At 42.5% G+C, this 24,688-nt stretch overlaps 1 protein-coding gene across 3 annotated transcripts; it reads left to right on the top strand.

Moving 5' to 3' along the window:
• The first annotated feature begins 701 nt into the window (after positions 1-701).
• farp2 (FERM, RhoGEF and pleckstrin domain protein 2) lies at positions 702-24,372 on the top strand. Of its 3 annotated transcripts, none has more exons than XM_057038743.1 (27): positions 702-830; positions 1,340-1,560; positions 6,803-6,907; positions 7,277-7,319; positions 7,398-7,476; positions 7,685-7,782; positions 8,030-8,144; positions 9,907-10,054; positions 10,136-10,231; positions 10,348-10,511; positions 10,629-10,697; positions 11,152-11,209; positions 11,312-11,567; positions 16,307-16,437; positions 16,582-16,671; positions 17,095-17,228; positions 17,302-17,383; positions 17,457-17,694; positions 17,840-17,970; positions 19,107-19,175; positions 19,261-19,350; positions 19,989-20,071; positions 20,146-20,264; positions 20,415-20,578; positions 22,664-22,771; positions 22,855-23,006; positions 23,092-24,372. In XM_057038743.1, the coding sequence occupies exons 2-27, from the start codon at positions 1,360-1,362 to the stop codon at positions 23,183-23,185; spliced, it is 3,117 nt and encodes a 1,038-aa protein (XP_056894723.1). In that variant the 5' UTR covers positions 702-830; positions 1,340-1,359; the 3' UTR covers positions 23,186-24,372. The 3 variants fall into 3 exon arrangements, with proteins under 3 accessions (XP_056894723.1, XP_056894721.1, XP_056894720.1); XM_057038741.1 differs by lacking the exon at positions 20,415-20,578 and adding an exon at positions 22,202-22,341 and having other exon boundaries at positions 16,307-16,485; XM_057038740.1 differs by having other exon boundaries at positions 16,307-16,485.
• Positions 24,373-24,688: the final 316 nt, after the last annotated feature.

Here is a 24,688-nt window from a genome sequence, read left to right as displayed (position 1 = left end):
CCACATGGTTTAATCCCTTCACCGCAAAATAATAGTTGGTCAATATCACAAAAAAATCAAGATCTAGATGCAGACAAGGAGAGGAACAGGGTAAAAAACAATCTCCTCCTGTTAAATGAGTAATCAAATAATGAATTCATATTGTTTATAACAAAACATACAAAAAAAACCATTCTGAACATAAACTTGTAGTCATATTGAAATTAAAGACTCTTAGGGGACTTGGCACTTCTTTTGGTATAAATGTATTAACAGACTTTGTATTAACAGCTCAGATTCTCTCTTTATGCATCAAAAACAGTTGAGAACAAGTGACAGAGAAACCACACCAAGTCATCCCTCCTCGCTCTCCCTCTTTTCCTTCTGGCAGACAACTTTATGGACATAATTAAGTTGTCTACCACTACTACTCTGCTAAATTTAGGGGGTCAACTGTACTGATCGTCCGAGGTCTGACGATCTTAACTGAAGAAGCGTCTCTGATGAAGGTTTTCCAACTCAAGAAGCGTCTCTGATGAAGGTTTTCCCGTTTTCTTTAACGGACCAGAGGCCTTAACTGGATTACGGTGACCTGGATAATGAGAACCTACACATGGACACATCACATTAAGTCTATTTGCAGGAGCGGAGGGGAGGGGCATCTGGCCAAAGCTGCCCTTTTCTGACCAATGGTAGAAGTCGTGGGCGGGAGCGATGGAACCGTGTCAGCCAATCACAAAGCAGCGTCGGCACAAGCGCTCGGTTGGCCGACGTCGACGACCATGGACTGTTGGAGTCCACTTTTCGGTCTCCAAAACTTTTAACTTTTATATCTGTACACAGTCCAAAAGGTAGGGAAATTTAACTTTTATTTACGGGGTTGGCATCGTAGTTTTCACTAAATGAAATCCGTAGATTACCAATTATTCGCCTTGCATTTAGTCGGTAAACTACCGCGAGTCCGAAACTGCGTTTCTCCTTAAACCCCAGCCTTGGCGGAGTTTGTTGGAGACTAAAGTGTTGTTTTAATTTAATTTTAAAAAACTTTATAAACCTATCCCTCGTACTGGTTTTCGAAGTCAGAAATTAGACGAATGGTTAACACACTAGAACTTTTTGTTTTAGTTTTTAATGCTGTCCCGAAGCCACTCGAAACTCCCTTAGACCGACTGAAAGCAGCTGGAAATATTGGTAGTTTACGGGGTAGTTTTTCATTACGTGTATCCACTGTTAAGACACAAAGACTCTTAAAGCTATTTTATCATCCGATATCCTGCAACAGTCAATTTATCCACTGGCATTTGGATCAAATTGGCCAATTTTAACCTAATATTGTCCATTGTGCTTCTTATTTTTGCAGGAGTGAGTTCCAGCATAGAGATGGGGGAGATTGAGGGGTCCTTCCGGGTCCTCCAGACCCCTGGTACCAGGCTGGGAGCCCAGTTCAGCCCCGGTATCAGTACTTTGGAGCCCGGTCAGAGCCCCGGTAGCAACCTGATCGGCGGGAACAGAAATTTTGCTAAATCATTACAGATACGCGTGCATGGCTTGGACGACTGTCAGGAGTTCTTTGACGTAGATGTAAGTGTCCCCCCTAAGGATAAGTCTGTAGTTTGAAGCTCAGTAGCCTACATTTTGTCTTATCGGCACACATATAGCGGTGATTGCGTGTGCTTGGGCTTTGACAGCTGTCTTATAAGCTTTGGCGCTAAAATCCCTTCTTCCTTAAGGCGTCTTATTTGAGCAACATGGTGTAAGTCACCAGGGTGCTTTATAAAGATTACATTTTTTAAGTTTAACTCAAGGAATGGAGCGGCTGTAGGCTTGAGACCAGAATCAGAAGCAGGAGGTTGTTGGTTTCAGCTCCAGTTTGGGGCAAAAACTAGGAAGGTGTTCTGGTAGCAGGAGGTGCCAGGACAAGAAGCAAAAATAGGACAGAATATTTACTTCTTATTCAAGCCCATGTGTGTAGAATAATGATTCTGTTGTCTAGTCCAATTAAAGAATGTGATGGTTTGCTGTGCTGAGACAGCACTTTCCTTTTGTTGGGCCCATTGCCAAAAGCTTGCTGCGAACCAATCAGAAGGCAAATGGGAAGCAATAAGGAAACCACTCCGTCAGAGAACATTTCCTGTGCTTTGTTGTGGTAAGAGAACGTCAGTCAAGGTCAAAGTGGCGTTAAAAAGAAGTCAATGTCTGCTGCAACGCCTTGACTTTGTGTGCTGTGTTATTTACCCAAGTATAAAACTTGGACTGTGCTGATTTAAGTTCTTTTGAAGCAAAACAATAATTATTGTAGCTTATTTCATTTGTAGGTACTGCACAGCAGGCGTTTTCTAATATTTGTGCCTGGTTATTAGCACCTATGCCAGACACTTACAGTACATTAGCATCAACTTGGATAAGGGTGCTAAAAGGTGAACCATGAGGGTGCTGCAGCACCCTCTTTTGGCAGGAGATGGCCATTTATTACACTGTACTGAGTCACTTATACTCTGCACCTGGAACTAGGTCAGGTACTAAGCTGGAAATGAAACCAAACGGTTTCCACGTGGCAACAATGGGAAAAATAGTTTTTTAACAGGTATTTAACCTTGCAGATACATATGCAACAGAACCATCAGCAAAGGTTGAAAAAAGGCTGTGGGCGTGCCGTTGATAGGCGGCGCCTGACAGAAATACACGGGTACAAAAGCAGAGTGACAGTAATCCAGTTGTCATGTAAAAGGTGGCTTCCTGTGGACACGAGGGTCTTTGACATTCTAATATTCAGGACTGCCCATGTTGCTAATTATTTCTGCTAAGCGCTAGCAAGCATGTTTCTGTAATGTCTGTGTGCACACCAAGATGTTGTGTCCTTAGCTTTGATTCTGGGACCACAGGTCCTTACAGTAAACGTGTTTGAAGCTTTTTCTGGATTGTAATTGGAGTTTTTCTTCCACTTGGCCTACTTGCTTTGTAAAAATAGAAATTTTGAAATGGCTGTGGTATTCATGGGGCTGCCTCCCCTCTTTGTGTCATTTTAGTTGCTCAGCTGCTCAAATAACAACATTGCTTTAGTCTGTATTGTTTAACCTGCCAAATTGGCCGTTTTTACGTCACAAATCCCTTTCAAGACTATGAAAAACTGAATTAAACGCATGCCATTGTAATGATGATCTCCGCTCCATAAAGCTATGGTCTAGGAGACTGTGGAGGTCTGAGTGTGCAGCGTTGGTCGTGTTGACCTTGAACAGGCAGATTGAATCAGTGCATGTGTGCTTTGATCATTCGTGAGCTACTTCAGGTACCTCACACGCTCGTCGGAGTCAGACATTTGCTCGCATGGCTCTTGTCCACTAGCTCCTCCCGCAGCCAGCACCAGAGAAAGCTCAGCCTTGTGGTCACTGGACGGGGAGGCAGGGCCACAAACACAGGCTCTTTTTATACTTAATAGCGGCTCCTGTGCTGGCCTGAACTTTCAGCTCCAAAGTTGCAAAAAAAAGCCCCGAGTGGGACGTGGAAACGCATGATAATCAGGGCGCCGGTGGGAGGGAACCTGGATGTGCTTTAGGGCTGGCAAAGGAGCTTAGGGAGGGGGGGGCAGAGCATCTAGTGTTAATCAGGGAGGGGGGCAGAGCATCTAGTGTTAATAAGGGAGGGGGCAGAGCATCTAGTGTTAAGACAGTAAGGGAGGGGGGCAGAGCATCTAGTGTTAATAAGGGAGGGGGGCAGAGCATCTAGTGTTAAGACAGTAGGGGAGGGGGGCAGAGCATCTAGTGTTAATAAGGGAGGGGGCAGAGCATCTAGTGTTAAGACAGTCGGGGAGGGGGGCAGAGCATCTAGTGTTAATCAGGGAGGGGGCAGAGCATCTAGTGTTAAGACAGTAGGGGAGGGGGGCAGAGCATCTAGTGTTAATAAGGGAGGGGGCAGAGCATCTAGTGTTAATAAGGGAGGGAGTCAGAGCATCTAGTGTTAAGACTGTAGTGGCAAAGTTTGAGCTGCTCTTGTGGAGGAGGGGACATGCAGGACATTTTTGGAATTTAACTCACAGATTTTCTTTTTGGGTCATTTGAGAATATTACATGATGAATAAGTTGTGATGTTTTCTTGGCTGTATCTGTGATTTTAGTTGGGTAGACATGCTGGTGTGTTGGGGCTGATTCACAATAATTCTATAACACTTGCTTCAGGTAATACTTACTTATTTGTCCTTTTAAAGATGTTAAAGGTTTTTGGTTTTATATTGGATTTTAAAAAGTAGTGTGTGCAGGAAGGGCCCCTACTTTGTTACTCTTGTAGCTGTTCTCATATGTTGTGTGGAAAGTTCTTCTGCTTGGAAAATATCCATGTGGTGCCAGTAATGAGAGCCGGAGGTGCACAAATATACCATGTTTATATGACTATAGGACACTGGCCAACTGTTGGTCCTGTACGTCTCAAAGCCAGGAAAAGAACATAAATTGGTACAGATATTATTATTATTATTAGTCAACAATCAACAGTGTGAAGGTGGTCGTCACTGTGTAGGAATTAAATGAGAATAGAATGTGGGTCACCTTGATGAAAGTTTTAGTCTAATGGTTGGAATGTAGTGATCTGCTTGAGAGGGCTGAAAGTGATCCTAAAGGCCCCACTATAACGGCGTGCCTCATATATGTCCTCGGCTGAGAGGAGTTTGGTCCCACTGACTCTCCTTTGATGACTCTCAGCAGCACTTTCTGGCCCTTCTCGTTGCTGTACTGGAGTATAACAAGACGCTTTCCTCCCATAGACCTTCTCCAGCAGCTTCCTTGATAATGTCATAGGTGCTCCTCCCAGTGTGAGTGTTTGCAAATGGCAACTGGTTCGGTGCAACAACCTTTTGATGGCGGCGGTGGTTATTGTTTAGCATTAGATTTGGTCCTGCTATACTAAGGCACTGCTCGGGGCTGGTTAGAAGACTGCGATCAAGTCCGGAACAACCGTAGCGATGCACCGTTGAGGCTAAAGATGACCTACTATGCCTAACTTGTCACCCTACTCCCAGAGCCTACACGAAAACTATGTGGGGTGGTATTTTTATCCATCGGAATACCGAGGGTGTTCCAGTGACTGTAAGCTTGTAACAAATCCACCATGTGTTTTCTCCTGAACAAAGATTTGTTTCCCAGAGAAACATCTGGTTGTCATAATCTCTGCTGCTTGTAGAGCTGGATTGGGTGACCCGTTGACCTGTCTTACAGTTAGAGCTCGGGGATGAGACTGACGCATGCCACAAGTTGCGTGTGAAGACGTGAACATGCCAGGTGGGCTTTTAGTTGGTTGAGCAACAAGTTGCGAGGCTTGAATGTGCATCTAGGTTGATTAATTGCATGTGTTATCCCACAGCGTAGTTACCAGGGTAATGACCACGCAGCGGGGTGTTGCTTTCTTTGGTTCCCCTTTCTTTCTCCGAAATCATTTAAATGTCAGAGACCGAAATCATTTAAATGTCAAGATATTGTTTTATTTGTAACTTTATGCCTTTTTAAAGACGATTTTATCCTCCATTTGCTCAACTGATAAACAGCAAGTAATGTTTATGTACTGTACAAAAAGTGACATAAAAAAATAGGATGTTGCTAGTAAGAAGAGTGTGTGTTTCTACAGAATTTCCTAGAATAGTATTTATTCCTCCTTGGGACTTGAGTGTTTTGTGTTATATTCATTCATTTTGAATGAACTGAATCATAAACATAAGCAATCCCAGTGATTGCTTAGGCCCATTTTCAGTGGGTTAATCTGGTTAAACTGTTCTTTTGCTGGAATAACTTTGGTTCTGTCTTCAGTGACCAGCCCGTCTAAGTGTCCCTGACCCATTAAAACTGTTTCTTACGTTTTTGTTGCTGCGATATTGCCAAGAAATGACATACTTTTGTGTTTATTTGCTGATGCCGTTGGTTTATAGTGGGCTAAGTTGCACTCTCACCCAGCTCACAGAAAGTATTAAGAACACCTTTAGATGAACGGTAATCCATTTACTTCTGACTCCTCAATTAAGACTATCTGATCATATCAAGGTTAGAAAAAGACCAACTGCACTAAGTCTTCTGGCGTTCGCTCTCTGCTTTACAGTGTAAGCAGTTGTTTTTATAAGCACTTAAAAATACCATTGTATATTACAACCAGATGTTTGAAGCTATAATTTTCTCAAAAACTCGGAGGCTTTGATTCCAAACCTCAAGTGCAGCGTGTCTTTGGTACATGGTAATTAGTTTAGTGAAAACAAACCCCAGAATGCAGAGAAGGTCGACCCCAGAAGCTTTCCTACCTTTCCTGTTTTCTGCTGCACCGTACGAGTTGGACGGGATTATTTTCTTTTAATTCCCACACGCTCCTCTGAAAGTAGTCCTGAGAAGCATTTGAATTCACTTTGTACTACATATGCAGACCATAGTTAATGAAAAAGACATAAATTACTTCTTCAGAACATAGTATTTCCATATTTGCTTCAGTAATATTGTGTACATATGTAAATATAGTCTTTGCATCATGCATTTCAAACACTGCATTATTTGAACCCAAAAACAAACAGATCAACTGCTCACACAATTTGGTACAGACATGTCTCATCTACTTTTGTCAGAATTTGGCAAAAACCTAAGAAAATGCTGTGAAAAATGAGGTTCTTCCATTGTATTCAAATGTGGGCTTTTGTCTCAAGACACTCTGTGAATCAGAAACCTTGGTTCTAATTTCCGAGTCATTTCTGTATTTGAGGGCTACTCTGCTGATTACACACAGTGTTCCAGACATGTACATGCACCGTATAGTTGTGTGGACTTGTGCTGAGACAACTCCTTGTTTTTGTCTTTGTTTTCAGCCTAAAGCTCTTGGACAGACCCTCTTGTCTGAAGTTTTCTCGAGAGGCAACCTAACGGAGAGTGACTACTTTGGCCTTGAGTTTCAGAACATGCAGATGAACTGGGTATGCACACCAACATAGGATTTGTTGCATTTTGAAACATGGAGTTGAGTTTACGTCAGATCTCGCATCTTGATGATGCAACATCAATTGTCTCTGACTCCATTTCAGCTTCTTTAACATGTACACATGCATCCTTGTACTTCTATCTTTGTAAGGACCTCGTTAAAAAAAAATTACCCAGCCTCCTTACATAACCCTAACATCTAAATTCCTAACTATCAACCTAACTTAAGCCTTAACTGAAGGACCAGGACTAAACCCTCAAACCTTATCTTTAGTGATGACTGTCTTATTTTCATCTAAAAAATAGTTGACCTGTGAAATGCTAAAAAAAACCCAAACAGCTAAATCTTTTTGGCTTCTTTCTAGGTTTGGCTTGAACCCACAAAACCTATTGTGAAACAAGTCAGAAGTGAGTGAATATTATAATTATTACTGTGAGTATTCAGTCAGTGATGATATCCAGTGATGGTTCTTCCATGTTTTCTAGGACCTGCAAACACAATGTTCAGACTGGCAGTGAAATTCTTCCCCCCAGACCCTGGTCAGCTCCAAGAAGAGTACACCAGGTGAGAGCCTGTAATTGCTAACAAGGTTCTACTTTAATCATCAAACAGGTTTGAGAGCGGTTACACTTTATTGCTCTAGTCCACAATTATGATTTAGGAGATTGTTAAAGGGTTGATTGGTCAAATCAACTCAAATTACCAAAGTGTATTAAATGTGTGTGTTTTTGTTAAGCTGAGTGGAGACTAAGACTCTACACCTTTTGTACAGATACCTCTTCTCAATGCAGATGAAAAGAGATCTGATGGAGGGCAGATTGATCTGTGCAGAAAACACTGGAGCACTGCTGGTCTCTCACCTTGTCCAGGGTAGGTGTTTAAAAACTAGTGCATCCCACTCTGAAAGATTTGAAAAGAACCTGAATCTAATATTTAATACAACTTATATTATCAATGTAAATATTGGAAATATAATTGAAGTAAAATTTTAAATCAAATGAAATATCCAGGGTAGACACTGTCAGTACTGGACTATTGATGTATCCCAACTTTGATATTGGTTTTTAAATGTACCGTTTTCTAAATGTACTTGTGCTTTTGCTGTCTTCCACCATAGCGGAAATTGGTGACTATGATGATGTAGCAGACATGAACTTTTTGTGCATGAACAAATTCTTGCCTTATCAAGAGAAGGTAAAGGAGAGGATCATGGAGCTCCACTGCAGGCACCAGTATGTTTCTTTCTCTTTATTCAATGTTGCAAAGCTGAACAATGAGTCGAACTAATGTCTTTCAAACTATAAACACGTAATCGATGGAAATAGGCAGCGAATCCATGTATTAATGTAGATGAAACATTTTTATTTAAAAAAAAAAATCCATTTGTTTTTAATTTTCATAGTTCTCTCTTCACCACAACAGACTGGGTCAGTGTCTGCAGGGCTGTAAATCCTGCCCCAGTCCATTTGTCAACCTCACAATCTGTTTCCTGCTCATTTGTGATACTTGAGCTCACCCACTGGGGGCCGTTATTGCTCTCTGAGCTGGCTAAGAACCATGTTCTCAGCTTTAGAGGAGCTGATCTCCATCCCAGCCACTCGCTACTCAGCCTGTTCCAGCGAAATCTGTTGGGCACCGTAGGGATCCTTTTGGCCGAAAGGACATCGTTCTCAAAAAGGATGGACTAAATTCTCACCCTCACCCTCTGACCCATCTCGCTACTCCTAAAAAGCATCGCTATAACTAGTTATATAACTATATATTTCTACCTCCTGCCCACAATATGAGCCAAGCACACACACGTATATAATACAAGGATTGGATCAGCCACCTGGGAAGGGCTTAAGGATGGGGACCAACTCTACAGTCAATGCCCTCATGTCCACGCAATGTTTGAGAGGCATGTCAACCAAGACAGGCCTTCAACATCCAGCAACTTAAGGTACTTGGGGGCAGAGCTCATCCGTCCCTGGAATGCTGCTGCTGTGGAGTCGCTAAACTGCCGCAGCGACCTCCGCCTCTAAGATAAGAACACCCATCCCTGAGTCTGCTGGCTGTTTCCTCAAGGGAAGGCATGTTTGCAGCCTCTGGGTATTCTTGCTACTGCCCATCTCTCCCCATAGTTTTAGGTCAATAACCTACTTGCTCATGCTACTGTGGAGCATCAGGTGGTTTCTGCCTCAGACTGCTGGAGCTATGCACAGTGTGACCTACTGGTAGCCATCGACCGCTTGTGGGCGTTCACAACCCCTCCATGACCTGTAGGACACCTACAGATCCCATTATCACCGCAGAGTTGCACTAATGCATATTATGGACCACTGGCTCTAATAAGAAGTGGCTTAACTAGTCCCATAATAATGTCCTCTGCAGACGCACCAGCAGTGAGTCTCAAGCTTCATCCGCCCCCCCACAGTAGACTGGCTGGGGAGGGACTTAAGGAGATTTTGCTGCTTAACGGATGAACAAAATTAGAATGTGGCAATGATAAGATTGATATGTCTTCCTTGTAAGCTGTTTGGTTGTTATTGCTTGGTGTTGGATTAGACCTTTCAGACCCTAGTTACTCAAGACTTAACGACACACAACTTCAAACAAGTCATGTCATTTTCCAATTAATATTGTCATCCTGAAAAGGCCAATATTAACTCTTTATAAAAGCAAAAATGCAGTCTTTTTTACATCCTAAGAAATGCAATTTTTTTGCTCTAAAGTTTAAAATGTTATTAGTGAGATACTGATATAATTACATTTCCTGTTGACCGAAAATGCAGCCTGCCTTTAAATATTATACTTACTAAAAAAATAAATAATACTAAAAAAGCTGTATCTGATGTTCTGATCATGCATTTATCTTATCTGCTTCTAGAAATATTTCTTAAATCATAGAAAAATGCTTGTGTTACTGTTTTTATAAGCGTCTTTTTACTTTAACCTATCCACAGATGCTGGATGGTGGTAATGTAGTTGTTCCTGTAATATTTTCTTGTTCAGGGGTCAAACTCCCGCTGAGTCAGATTTCCAGATCCTGGAAATTGCTCGTAAATTGGAGATGTATGGCATTCGTTTCCATCCAGCCGCTGACCGGGAGGACACCAAAATTAATCTGGCCGTTTCTCACATGGGCCTTCATGTTTTTCAGGTAACTCCAGCCTTTGCCATGACCCCTTTTGCTTTTGTTAAAAAGATTTAGTTTGTTTTAAAGTTCATTTCCCCCCCACAGGGCCACACAAAAATAAACACTTTTAATTGGTCGAAAATGCGAAAGCTGAGCTTCAAGAGAAAACGGTTCCTTATCAAGCTCCACCCAGAAGTTCACGTATGTAATATTTAAAAGATGAGAGTGATGTATCTGTTGATTCAAATGTTCAATATTTCCATTTTTATTTGTTCATGTCACACTCTGTGACTTCATTCTTGTCATTTTGATTTTAGGGCCCCCATCAGGACACACTGGAGTTTTTGATGGCTAGTCGAGACCAGTGTAAAATATTCTGGAAGATTTGCGTGGAATACCATTCATTTTTTCGGCTGTTTGATCAACCCCAGCCTAAAACCAAAGCTATCCTTTTCACTCGGGGCTCGTCCTTCAGATATAGGTATTTGTCATTGACAGAAACTGTTACTCACTGTTATCCTTTTCCTGAGCAACATAAGTGACATCTAAATACATTTTCTTTGTTTATTTTTGTTATAATTCAAAATTCCTTTGCTAGTGGAAGGACCCAGAAGCAACTTGTGGAGTTTATCCGAGAAAATGGATCAAAAAGAACCCCATATCAAAGGTGCGTGTTTCCACACACGATATGCAGAGTAGAGTTGGGCAAAACCTGATGAACTGACTTATAATGTGGAGAATTCTCTCAGCAATTCTGTATTTACTCAGTCCGACACACCCAATATGTACGAACAAATATTCCTAAAATTTCAAATTATGCTTGCACATTTCTGTCAGGACATACAGATCCCATTTTAAACTGCTTAGGGAAAATTTGCATTATACATGTGTCGATAAACTTTAGTCCCTCGGGGACTTTTGCAGTCTATTCTTTGCTGATGGGTGCGGTCTAAAATACCTGATCTTGCAGCCTTTCCCAATCGAGACATTTACAATGTCAATTTATTCATTACCCCGATGAATTCAACCTTTTAAAAATCAGTTTGCCCACTATTGGTGACATTGCGGTAACTGTTTTCTGTGTATAACCACAATCATGTTTTGAAATAACTCTATTTCAGGAGGAACAGTAAAGTACGAATGTCTGCTCGTTCCTTTGCCACTGAAGCGCCACCACAAGTCAGTTGTACTCCAGGTTTAATTAGTGTGAAAACTCAAAGCGTTGCATATTCTACCCACTAACTTCACACTTTGTGTTGTCGTTTGTGTGTCTTGTCTTAGAGCTTGTCATTAAATGACAGCGTGAAGGCTTCAGGCTCCCCTCCCTTGGCTGTTGTGTCTATTTACCCAACGCACAACCCAAGCATTGTCCCACGAATGGAAGTCCAACCTCATCCCCGGCCGTTGCCCACACTGAACCAGTCTCCGACAACTCTCCAGAAGCCGCTTCATTCCCAACCTCACGCTGCCAGGATCCCCAGCCCTCTGAAGGATGAAACAGTCAAGGCTGCTATCCCATCTCACTACACTTTTCAAGGTGCCCCCGGTAGTCAGGCAGTAGGACACTGCAGTCCCATGTTTGTGTGTGTAGAGAGCAGTACCTCCCTATCACAGCCATGTAGAAATGGCAATGAGGATACTTTCAGTGGGAGGAGGGCAACTGAGGGCATGGTGGGAGGGAGCGGGTCAAACAGGAAAGGCGCTTTTACCCCTGATGCTTTTCAGGTAGAACTTTTGCGTACCAAACAAAATCCCATGTTCTCCATGTCCAGCTCTCCAGTTCACGTCACTGAAGAGTTCATAGACGACGATCCCACTGAAATTTCTTTTTATGGTGGAGGGGCCGAGGCCTTCCCTTTCAGACTCGACGATAAAGTCCATCAGTACGATTATGTTGAGGAATCTGACCACGGCAAAAACAGATTGTTCAGCGTAGGCATCGAAGACCTAAACAGGAGCAGTAATCGTTTCCCTGATGGCATTGTAGGCCATTCTGAGACCAGTTCCTTGGTCAACAACCGTTCAGAGTGCAGTTCTCTGGATAACCTTGGGCTCAGCTCTGCAGGCGAGTCCATGTCGGTGGGTTACGGGGGCCACGATTCCTCCTCGTTACGCCTGCCCGGCTCTGGGATCCACTCAGAGGCTAGTTCAATGGTCAACTTCCCAGCCTACTCTGTGCGCTCCGAGAGCAGCTCTGCTGTGCAGTTTAGTGACCTGGTGGAGCAGCTGGAACAGCTCAGCTACCCACCCACTGCCACTGAGGGTTCTGGAAACGGTGAGTCCGACTCAGACTCTGACTGGGGCTCTGATAGCGTACTTCCCCCCGAGCAGAACCTTTTTTGTAGTAATCCGCTGACGGGGAGCAGTGGATTAGAGAACTTCATCCTGCAGTGCCAGAACCTGCAGGCCTTGGCACTTGCAGACATCTCTGGATCCTCTCAAATATAATATAATCCACACATAGGATTTCACTCGACTCCATATTATAGAAATAATACTTTGGCGGCACCATGTCAGCACCATATTTACCGTTGGATAGTTTACCCTTATCATTCAAAGAGCCTTTCATTGTAAAAGGCTGTTACAATAGAACATTTATTTGCACTTGACTTCCAATAGCTTGCACTCCAATCTAATAGCTGCACATCTTTATTATATACACCGCTAACATGAGTCTATAAGTTGGAAAAGACAAAAAAAAATCTGTTTAGCAAATCTAGTCATTGTTCTCCCAGTGACTTGACCTGGCATACCCTTGCCTGGGTCCTATTATATATTATAGTGCTTTTATTTTTTTTGTAAATCAAGTTGCGTAACGCAAAACACCCAGTGCTTTATCTTTCCTTTTCAGATTCATTAAAACATGAATGTACACGTGAACAAATGCCAATTTTGTTAGGTTTGCATACCATATTAGTTGCCTTTAGGTTGCCTGTCATCAGAGCTTCTGCACATTGAACGGAAGTTATAATTTTTTTAAAAAAGAGTTTATTCAGAGTATTTTATGTTGAATCCTACCTATTTTGTTTTGACCAAGTACAACTAAAATGTGATATCTTAATTTACCAAGTACTTACGTTACTAATAGTAAAGTTTATGTAGTGCAGTAGATTACTATATATATGTTATAATGACAATAATTTGCCTTATGTCTTATTTCCTAGATGACATTAATTTTTCCTGTAGATCACAAGCATGAAACTTTTTCTACTTCAATCTCAGGGTAAAAGTGAAAGTCATCCAGGTTTATTAAATGTAGGCCTCAAAGCTGCAGCTGCACCATGTTTCTGTGTGCATTACTGCCACCTGCTGGCCAGGCAGGTGTCACTCAGCCCTCTCCGCGCATCTTTGTTAAACTTCACCAAACATCTCAACATTAGTCGATCATGCAGTAGAGCTTGCTCTCAAGGTAAAGAATGTAAGCAGTGAATGAATGTAGCCAAAGGCGGAATAACAGGGGGACAGGGGGTCCAGACCCACCGGACCCGGAATAATCACACTTTAGAATCGTTTCCCCAAAATCCAAATCAACCATTTTATGTAGCTGTAATTAAAAATGACATATTTTTCAAACTACTGGTGTTAGTTGTAGGTAAAATCGGGGGTTTGATCCTCTGCCCAGCTGGTGCACTACATGCATCAGGCAGGAAGGAGCCGTTCTTCTGGTTCAGCAAGTAGCACATAATAGAGTTTTGATGTTTGGCAGTTTGGGGGATTTTATACACATGGATAAACACAGCACGGTTATGATTGTTGTAGGGTTGGATTTATAAACGACGGAGAACTTGAAAGTAGCAAATAGTCAAACTACAAAATTTCAGATTCAGCCCAAATATGGAGATAAATTAGCTGTATAAAATCTAATCCTAAATGCAGCACAGATAAAGTCACTGGACTTTATCTAGGTAATATGCTTTTTTTTTTTTTTACTTTAGTAAAATCTTTGCCTTTCAAGTATTCAAAATAGAGATATTTTCCCCTTCAGTTTACCACTTGTAAGCACTTTTTTGCTCAATGTTTAATTGCAACTTTCTTGTCCCCCTCAATAATTACAGTTGAGAAAATATCCTGTTTAATGTACCCACCAATTCTGAAATAAAATACCTGCCCCTGAATGTACCATCTTCCTCCTTGGTGCTCCTGTAGGAATAATTAATAAAAGGTGTTACTGATGGCACACTGGTACTTAATATTTATTTTTAACAAACATAATCTAAAGATTATAGCTGCAATCTCAATATAGTAGTGAATGCATATAGTGAAGCATCGGTACACAGTTAGAGGTTGATATTATGTGCATACTATGGTCTGTATCAGCATGACTTTGCTGCACAACATACCTACCACATGGACTTTTGGTTATTGGAAGGAAATGAGGATGTTTTGCACAGGTACTTAGGTAAGAATTTCTCTTGACTAGCTGGAGTTCTGATAGATTTGTAATATGTCGTCTTATGGGAACATGAATGCAACGTTTGATCGGTCGTTTATGTCTGTTAATGGTACTTTTTATTTGTGGCTGATATGTGGCCTTGTCAACTTTGTCTTGAATTTACTGTTGTCAAACAAGGGAAAACTCTTGATTAGTCGCTGCAGTCTCCTCAAAATAGCTTTGAATCCATTTTAGTCCAACCTTTTGTCCTAAAGTTTGCATTGATATTTAAAGTATGCATTTACTGTATTACTTTTTGCCTTGCACCAGTGCTTTCAAGCACTTTCACTTTTATGCAACTTGCCTCACTGTGCATCTCAGGTGTATGTTCATGTTCATCCCATAATAGTTTCTTGTTAATCCTAGGGAGCGTCTGGCAGGGGGCCTAACTGAATTTGAAATTTTGCTCATAATTATCTAAACTCACTAGCTCTTATTGTCACCATGAAGGATGGAAGATTTTAGGTATGGAAGGGGGATTTTCATAATATTGTGTAGAATGAGTTTATCTGATCTTTTGTATCTTCTTTTTTTAGCCTTGATTAATTATTTGCCATGTTATTCCTTTCCTTACCACTCTATTTAATAGTGGGGTGACAGTTTTCCAGCTACGCCGAGGCCCTTTAGGAATTAAGTAATATTCAGTAATTCCTGGACATGTATACTGATTTTTTTTATTTTTTTTTACTGTTACAACTTAATGTTTGTATGTTTCACACTAAGAATAAAGTAATCACTTTTTGGTACCATAAATGTCAGACTAAAAATGTTTTTTCGGGATGCAGGAAAGTTGAAGGCAATTCTCAGGATCCAGCTGTTAGAACTGCTATGATGTTTGAATTTTGCGTTCCGTTAATTGGGGGATTAAAAAACGGCATTCTGGCTCCAGACATGTTCAGATGATAATGTTACCCTTTGTGCTTTATCTGTGAGGCAGGAAAAAGCCACATGATCCACTTTAAATTCCAAATTTACCAAGTCGTTGGACTCTAAATATAACTTCTGAGATCCCTCTTCTGTTTTGTTTCATTAGTTGCCTTCACCGCAACGTCCTCGCTGTCCCATTAGATCACGGACAAGCGTGGTGACATTTCCATAGAGAAACTGGACTGTTTTAAAAACGGCACGAGTCACCTGCTAGGAAGTGGTTTCGTTCATAGGCAAGATTCCTCTGCTTAAATCCAGAAAAGGTTCTTCCCTCTTTGTGCTATTTGCTTCCACTTTTTCTTTTAAACCCATGGTGTCTCTCCCTGCAGGGCTTCTGGTATTTTAATGGGCATTTGTCATCCAGACCAGGCACATTCCTGACAAAGCTTCGGACTAAGAATCACTAATTGTTTCTGGGTCGAGACGTGTCCCCCCTCTTTCTTTCCTCTCCCTTCCTACATTTTTCAGTTGCATTGACCAGGAAATAAGAAAGAGCACAGTCAAGTATTTTTGTAATTACCAAAAAGAACAAAAGCCAGAAATGTGAATCAGCAACAGGCTTGTTAAACTTGGCAAAGAACCATTGGGCCAGTTTGTAGAGATCTCTAAAAACTGGCAGGGGGAACTGGGACTGATTACTGCCTCAGTCTGCTCTTCTGCCTCCCCTTTCATGGTGCGAGTGGTCTTGTTGCACCACCATTTTGAATGGAACTGGGATTATTGTAGAAAAAAAAGATGGCAGCATTGTCCATATTTAGTCACTTCATGCTTGAAAAATGGTAGAAGGTGGTCCTTTAAGCAATAAATGGGGTTTCCGGGCAGGGTATGGGCGTGTGCGCTGTTCTTTTTCTAGTTATCTTGATAAAGTCGATTCAAATCTAACCATTCATACAGTTTTTCTTTTTGAATTCCTTCAGATTCCGTTGTGGACAGCCCTCAGCTATCTCCCTTTAGCTCCAAAGGTCCTCTCTCACCCTCTCTCCAGATGTCAAACCTCAGCCTGTCTGGCCAGGCCCCATCGCCGCTGCAAAGCCCCAATCTATGTGAGGTGGGCAGCACTGTCAGGCTAGAGGAGGAGGAAGAGGGAAGGAGGAAGGTAGACTGTTAACATGCTGAATTTCCATTCCGTGCCTTTGATGGTGGTTGGATTGTCCATCGCTCAGTTTTGAACCTTACTTTGTTTCTGTTTCAGCGTTATCCAACTGACAAGGCCTATTTTATCGCCAAAGAAATCCTCACTACAGAGCGGACTTACCTTAAAGACCTTGAGGTCATCACAGTGGTGAGTTACTAAAAGGTTTTAATTTCCAAATGTGCTTGAAGCACAGGTAAATATTACAATTCGGAATCATAAATGTGTTTTAAATATATTCACAATTAGTACTAGCAATTATCTCTGGATGTTAATACGCATGAAAACAGTTTGTCCTTCATATCAGGATACTATAATAATGCTAAATGGGTTTAATCTTGAGGTATCATTAAGCTATTATTAACATTATCGCCTGTCAGATTAAGCTCTGTCCTTTTCTTGCACTTTTAATAGGTCATGTCTTAGTTTTCATCTTGGTTTTTTGCCCTCAATTTCTCTATTTTTCTACCTAAAATAACTTTAGCATAAATTAAAGAACCTTGCAAATGCAGATGTGATTTAGACACGCAGTTTCCTCTCATTTTAGTTATTGTTTTTGTCTTCCACTTGTAGTGGTTCCGCAGTGCTGTAATCAAAGAAAATGCCATGCCCGAAGGCCTGATGACCCTCCTTTTTTCTAATATTGACCCCATATATGAGTTCCACCGAGACTTCTTCAAAGAGTTAGACCAGAGGCTGGCTCTCTGGTAGGTTCTGCTTTGCTTTACTTCATTTTCAGATGATGATTATGTTAAAAACCCATTTTTAATGTTTCCCCAGGGAGGGACGCTCCAACGCTCATGTCAAAGGTGACTACCAGAGGATTGGAGATGTGATGCTGAGGAACATGGGTGCGCTGAAGGTACGGAGGATTTGCTCAGTTTCTTTGAAGCACAATGCCCCAGACCTTACACTTTACATTCTGGCATCATCAGGAGTTCACTAGCTACCTACAGAAACACGATGAGGTGTTAACAGAGCTGGAGAAAGCTACCAAGAGGCTGAAGAATCTGGAGACCGTTTACAAGGAGTTTGAACTGCAGAAGGTCTGCTACCTGCCCCTCAACACGTTCCTGCTCAAGCCCATCCAGCGTCTCATGCACTACAAGCTCATCCTGGAGAGACTGTGCAAACATTACCCTCCCATGCACCGCGATCACGATGACTGCAAGGGTGAGTTCTAATCAGTGTTGTCTGTAGCATCAACAGCATCTGTCGATAATTCATGTGAAACGGTGTGAAAACATTCATTTGTACGGAAATAAATACAGCGTCCCAGCTGTTTTTGGTCAAGTCTTATCTGGGTTTATGCTTCCAGAGGCTCTGAAGGAAGTCACTGACATAGCCACTCAGCTCCAGAGCAGTCTCATTCGACTGGAGAATTTCCAGAAACTGACGGAGCTGCAGAGGGATCTAATTGGAATAGAGAACTTAACAGCACCTGGCAGGGTAGGTGAAACTTTATGTTGGGCTTTTTCCCATGTATTTGTCTTTTCTTTTGTTTGATGTCTAGGCAAAAGTGTCCTACATCCATGTTAATTAAGAAAGCACGATTGTCAACGAGATGCACGCCCGTGTATGGCTGGCCCTGTACCTGTAGGGCTCCCTGGATGTGTCACAGCTCTTTTCACTATCTTAATATCCGACTCTCTGGGTAATCTGTCCACTTGTGCATCTGAAGGATAGTTCAGGACAACCCTCCACCTGTCCTGACGTCCATACCCTCGTGTCTACGCCGTGTTTCCTCCTAACCGCCTCATGGCCGGAGACCCAGTAAGCGCAGGGGAGTCCTCACTTAGCTAAAGGCTTACCTGGCCTCACCTCCTCACGAGCTCTGCCGCCCTTCAACTCAATCTTGCACGGAGGAACTGGGATTACAGGGAATGCTGGCAGCTCAGGCCAGCTACCCAGAGCAGCGAGGCACTGTTTTCCGTCTTTTTGGGCAGTGCGGATCTTGCGGCTGGCAAGCCTCCACCTGGTCTATCAGCTCTCCCAACTGGCGGGCAGACTCTTCCCACGTGACACTAATCCCACATCACTTACAAACACGACCCTTGACCTTTGACTTTTTCACCTCATGAGATCTGGATTTCTTCCCAACTGAAACCTGCACAAAACCCGGGGAAAACGGTGGCTTCTTGGAGCTGTTCTGGAAGCTGTGGTGGCGGTTTTGGCTGCTCGATTCAAGGAAATTCGGTTCATTTTCGATTCATTTGACACTTTTTTTTGCTTTCCTGGCTCCTGTCCACCTGATATTTTAACAATCCGTCACTTCAGCAGGGCCCTGCCTTCCTCTGGGTAACTTGTACATCCCAAAGTCTCGATATAAACAGTGGGGTGACCTTTAACTTGTGGCCGCTTCTCCCAGATTGACAAGGAAATTTCATTCATTTCATTCATAAAATATTTTATTTTATTCTCCTGTAATGACCCACCACATTAAGTATTTTCATTCATTGTCTGTCACTTTGTCTGTTGATTGACTGATTTCCACTACCTACCTACAGTATTTAACTGGCAAACCCCTCTAAACATGCTGGGATGTGCACGCTTGCAGTGAACCACAAATATCTTTTTCTCCATAGAAATTCATACGGGAGGGCTGTCTTTACAAGCTCACCAAGAAGGGACTGCAGCAAAGAATGTTTTTTCTGGTGGGTATAGAGCTGTTTAAAGTCAAATAATGATCATTAGTCTTGGAAAAACTGGTCTGCCATATGGTTTTATTATCTTTTCCAGTTCTCAGACATGCTTCTCTATACAAGTAAAGGAGTCACAGCCACCAATCAGTTTAAAGTACATGGTCAGCTGCCACTTCATGGAATGATAGTAAGTAGATTCACTCTTTATGGGAAGCGTATGGATTGACAATTTTTATACACATAATGCTCTTTTTCTGTATGCTTTATTCATTAACAAACATGTCATACCGATGTTGATTAGCACTGTTATTAACTATAGAGATGATTCAAATTCAAACGGTTGCTCTTACTTTGTGCTACGCCAGAATACTGGAAACACCTCGTGTGAGCTTTACATTAGTGTTTGTCAGTCTTATTGAATCGGTGTGGCAGTGTGTTGGGAAAGGAGGGGCCTAGGTCTCCTAACCTTGCATGTTTTTGCTTTACACCTGGCTGCAGCTCATAGTGTTGGATGGACCGGTAAGTCTGCCAGTTCATAGACCCAAAACCCATCATAACCCTTTCTTCTCCAGTATTTTGTAGGTAAATCTAAAGCATCGCTCAGGATGCACATTGATCCTTGCAGCTCATTTAAATGACGTCTCAAACATTGCTGATATTTCCGTGCACATAATATCAGTGGGTTTAGGCAGGAAGTATTTAGTAGCAGCAGATCTGTCTGAACCATCAACCAAACTCCCTTCAGTCCTTGTTTTATAGATTATTTTTGAGGATGTTGAATGCTTTCTATGTGATCATGTTTTGTGGTTTGTATTTATTTCATAGGTTGAGGAGAGTGAAAATGAGTGGTCGGTGCCCCATTGTTTTACCATCTACGCTGCACAGAGAACCATAGTAGTGGCTGCCAGGTGAGAGCAGAGATGTCCTGATTTCCAGTAATTGTGGAAGGATTTATTTTTAACTTATGTTTGTACGATTCCAGCTCCAAGGTGGAGATGGGGAAGTGGATTGAAGACTTGAACTTTGCTATCGACATGGCTAGGAAGTCTCAAGATAAGTCCAGCTTTTTTCTTGACCCTGGACTGGGCGATCACTCCAACCGTGAGTTTTTTTTGCTATTTTGCAACTGTGCGTATGGCAAAATTCTGCTAAATTAATTTCACCCCACAGCTGAAGATGGACAGTGTTTTTCTGTTTTTTTCCCCCCTGACAATAATGCATAATCATAACATTACCCCCCCCCCCCCCCAGGATCATCTGACGAGGTTTCTGTGGAGCAAGAGTCGGAGGATGACATAAACTCCTCCCACACATCTCTGGATAAGCAGGCGCACCATCGTGCCAACACCACCATTCATGTGTGCTGGCACCGCAACACCAGTGTGTCTATGTCTGATCACAGCATTGCTGTGGAGGTACTCCTCCTTTGCCCATGTCACATGCACACTCACACATGTCGGCTCTCCACCTCTCGTTAACAGACCTTCAAAAGCCTTTCTTGCATGACTTTCTTACGTGGCTGCCATTATCCCTGAATGGTGGAATAATCAATCAATCAATCAATCTTTATTTATGCACTTCTTATACAATCAAAATTGTTTCAAGGCGCTTTCCAAAATCCCAGGGCCTGACCCCAGACAAGCAACAGTGGCAAGGAAAAACTCCCCTTTAACAGGAAGAAACCTTGAGCAGGACCAGGCTCATGTAGGGGGACCCTCCTGCTGATGGCCGTCTGGGTAAAGAGAGAGGAGAAGGGGGAGGACAGGTAGAGGATAGGATAGGTAGGAGAGGAGAGGAGAAGTAGAGTGAAGGGGAGGTAGAGGAGAGGAGAAGGAGAAGGAGGGCGAGGAGGGGAGGAGAGGAGGAGAGGAGAGGAGAGAGAGGGAGAGGGAGAGGAGAGGAGGAGAGGAGAGGGAGAGGAGAGGAGAGGAGAGGAGAGGAGAGGCACAGAGCACAGAAACACACACAAAAAATATGATGCACAATCACTTCAGCGGGGCCGGAGGTCATTATGCAGCTCCGAGGGCGGCGATACCTGCAAATAAATACGGGGGGGGGGGGGGGGGGGGAAGCAGAAAAACTACACAAGAATCAGCATAACTAGTCTGCTTGATGAGGAGAGGAGAGGAAACCATGACCCAGTGGTGGGGGGGGGACAGAGGCCTGTCAGGTGATCATGTTTCTGGACCCCGGCAGCCTCGGCCTATAGCAGCATAGCTAAGATGTGACCTAACGATTAGACGACCCCCTAAGTATGATAATTTGTCTGTCCATGATACTAACTGGAACTGCAGAATTAGTAACAATAAGCTTTTTCAAAAAGGTAGGTTTTGAGTCTGATCTTAAAAGTAGCGATGGAGTCAGCCTCCCGTACCTGGACAGGGAGCTGGTTCCAGAGCAGGGGGGCCTGGTAGCTAAATGCTCGGCCCCCCATTCTACTCCTAGAGACTCTGGGAACCACAAGTAGACCAGCATCCTGAGAGCGGAGCGGTCTATTGGGCTGGTAAGGTGTCACTAGCTTCTCCAGGTAGGAGGGAGCTAGGCCTCTGAGGACCTTGTAGGTCAAAAGAAGGGTTTTAAAAAATATTCTAAATTTAACGGGCAGCCAATGAAGCGACGCCAGTACAGGAGTTATGTGATCTCTTTTGTCAATAATGAGGATAGTGAGGACACCTGTATCGCTTTGGGCTTGAATAACATCTTTTACTTCTTGTTAATCCTTTCTGCTTCTTTAATCCCATGTTCCTCTTTTTCTTCGTGCTAAACTTGGGATTATTTGACATTTGATCTACTTGTCCCTCCATAGTTGTGCAGTATGTGACAGGAATGTGGCATCTCTGTGTCTGGTTCTCTAAACGAAACTGAGTTTTTGCTAGAATGTGTTGAAAGAGGGCACGCTTTGAGAGGTCGTCACGTCTGACACTAACCTTCTTTCCCTATAGATCACAGAAGAAACTCTTCCCTTTTCCCACGTCTTCCTCCACAAACTAATCCACTAACATCATGACACTCTTTGTTTTGTCTCCTCGCCCTTTCAGTCTTTGGCTCTTCGGCCGTCTCACCAGAGCTTCCTCCACGCTATCTGCTTGGACAAGGCCAAAGACCAAACACTATCACACATGTTTGTTGGTACCGAAACCAGAACCTTTCTCTCGCTGATTATCTGCACATGAACCAGGTACTAGTGTCAAAGATCAGAGAGAGAAGAGACCAGTAATGGTTTATTATAAATTTAAATAATTCATCTTAAAGATAGATAATTAACAAAATTAAAAAAGTAGGAACGAAGCCTAGCATAAGGGGGCATCCTTAAAGTGAACCATTACAATAAATCCATAAACAAGGTCCAGCAGGTGAGGACCCTATTGGGATTACAATTATTCGCGCTGTATGGTCTGTGAGTGTGTGTGCACTCTAATTCTCATCTTTGTAACCACTGGCAAACACACACACACACACACACACACCCCAACATACATTTATACTTGTCTTCTTTACAGAACCAGCTATCAGGTTATCTCCTAAGGAAATTCAAGAACAGTAATGGCTGGCAGAAACTGTGGGTTGTATTCACCAACTTCTGCTTGTTCTTCTATAAGACTCACCAGGTCAGACCTGCATCATTATTAGTTTTATCAGCGCACAACCATTTGATTGAAGGTTCTCATCTCAAAATGCATCTCTGCTGTAGGACGACTTCCCACTGGCGAGCCTGCCTCTGCTCGGCTACACAGTCGGCATGCCTGAGGAGTCGGACAGCATCCACAAGGAGTACGTCTTCAAACTGCAGTTTAAGTCCCATGTGTACTTCTTCAGGGCGGAAAGTGAATACACTTTTGAAAGGTACGTGAAGTGTGTCTGACAGTGGGAAATAAGCAGCGTTGCGGTTCCGCAGGAACACTTTAACATTGTGTCGTTGCCTTTATAGGTGGATGGAGGTGATCAAGAGTGCAGCCAGCACTACAGGTCGGATGAGTTTGCTCATTCCCAAAGGAAGTCCTGTGGAGATAAATGGAAAGTGAAGGCTGGTGGAGGCTGGGCCTTACTGACATTGGTCCAGTTATCACTATAATCGCAAAGTAAAGATGCTCAATGCTGCCAGTGTTGATATTTTAAGGTTTTTAATTGGAATTGTTTGCAGTATAGAAGGAAAATGGAAAATATATTTTGATTAAATATTCTGTTTCTATATCTGGTGGGGAATGTTGTGTGGGACCAACCTAAAAGGCTTAAATTTTTGGTCTCTTTTCTAAGTCATAAAAGTTCCAGCTTACAGAGGATATCCAGGATGTGGAGAGTGAAGGGAGAAGGGTCAGTGGTGAAGGTGATGAGAAAGATTCTTGGAAAGTTTTGGTAGGTGTTCGGAGAAAATATGAAAACTGCTGACAATGGCATTACCTTTTCTTTTCTAGATGAGGGAGGAAGATATTTCTTAAAGTGTTAAGGCTTTTCTGCTTCAGTCAGATTACTTACACGACATAGACTGTTTGGTGCTACATTTCTGTTAAAAGTGTAATCAGATGTGTGTTATATTTGTATATAGGGATAACAGCACGGCGAAATGCAATTTAGTGTGTGGTTGTGTAAGTTACTTAATTTCTAAGAGTAATTTTCTTGTCAAAAAGACCGTGTTGCTTTAAGAATTAATGGGATTTATAGGTGAAGACAGTGATCTGACATGTACCAATATTATTTGTTTTTATATCTGAAGACTGGAAATGTGTTTTCGTGCATTCATGTGTGATTGTACTGAGCAGCCGCTGGAATATAACTAAAACGGCTGATTGAAATCCTCCCAAATTCCTCTGAAATTTTCTGATGAACAGTTAATGTGCAGTTTCTTCCTCCTATTTATTTCCTGGAATGGCATCATAGTGGGTGGTGGTAGCTCAGTCTGTTGGGAACTGGGCGGAGAAGCGGAGGGTTCCCGGTTTGTGCGCCACTGCAGACAAAACGTGAAAGTTGATCTGGTCGCACGGGAAGCTACCAGAACACCTTCAGAACCCGCAAATGCTCATATAGGGCCCCCTCGTCCAGGGGTGGACCCTGCCTTCGCCCATTGTGTGCCCTCCCCGTGACCCCGAAAGGGATTAAAGCGCCTAAAGAAGACGAGACGAGGAATGGCACCGGTGTGGTACACCTACATACACAAATGTAGACCTATTGTTACTCCATCTAACACCTAACAAATAAATACATGCAATTATTACTTGTCTGACTTTTCATTAAAGATTGTTTTACTTGTAGTGGAATGTAACAGTGCATATACTGTACAATTATGCATTTAATAACTTCAGTTATACAATTTGAACAAGCACAGGTGATTTGTGAAGCACCTTTCAGTAACTTGTCCAGATTAGGCCATATGGGAAGAACACAGCAGTTTTGAGTTCAAACAATGATAGAATGTTGACAATCTTGAAGTGTCACTAAAATGCAGATGCTGTTGCCACCAGACAAGAATTGCGTGTTGCCCGAAACTACTACAGGCTACCACTGTAGACTGGTTTAATATATTCTACCCA

This window comes from Takifugu flavidus, chromosome 7, assembly GCF_003711565.1.
Source record: "Takifugu flavidus isolate HTHZ2018 chromosome 7, ASM371156v2, whole genome shotgun sequence".
Taxonomy (NCBI): domain Eukaryota; kingdom Metazoa; phylum Chordata; class Actinopteri; order Tetraodontiformes; family Tetraodontidae; genus Takifugu; species Takifugu flavidus.
Note: the sequence above shows the minus strand (reverse complement) of the source record. Positions and strands in the feature narration are given on the sequence as shown.

What these genes read in the sequence shown, in the direction of transcription:
- farp2 (XM_057038740.1), top strand. Translation starts at nt 1,360, where the DNA reads ATGGGGGAGATTGAGGGGTCCTTCCGGGTCCTCCAGACCCCTGGTACC. An exon ending in GAGCTCCACTGCAGGCACCA is followed by an intron (nt 8,145 to 9,906) that starts GTATGTTTCTTT and finishes TTTCTTGTTCAG; the next exon opens with GGGTCAAACTCCCGCTGAGT. An exon ending in TGCCACTTCATGGAATGATA is followed by an intron (nt 19,351 to 19,988) that starts GTAAGTAGATTC and finishes TTTATTTCATAG; the next exon opens with GTTGAGGAGAGTGAAAATGA.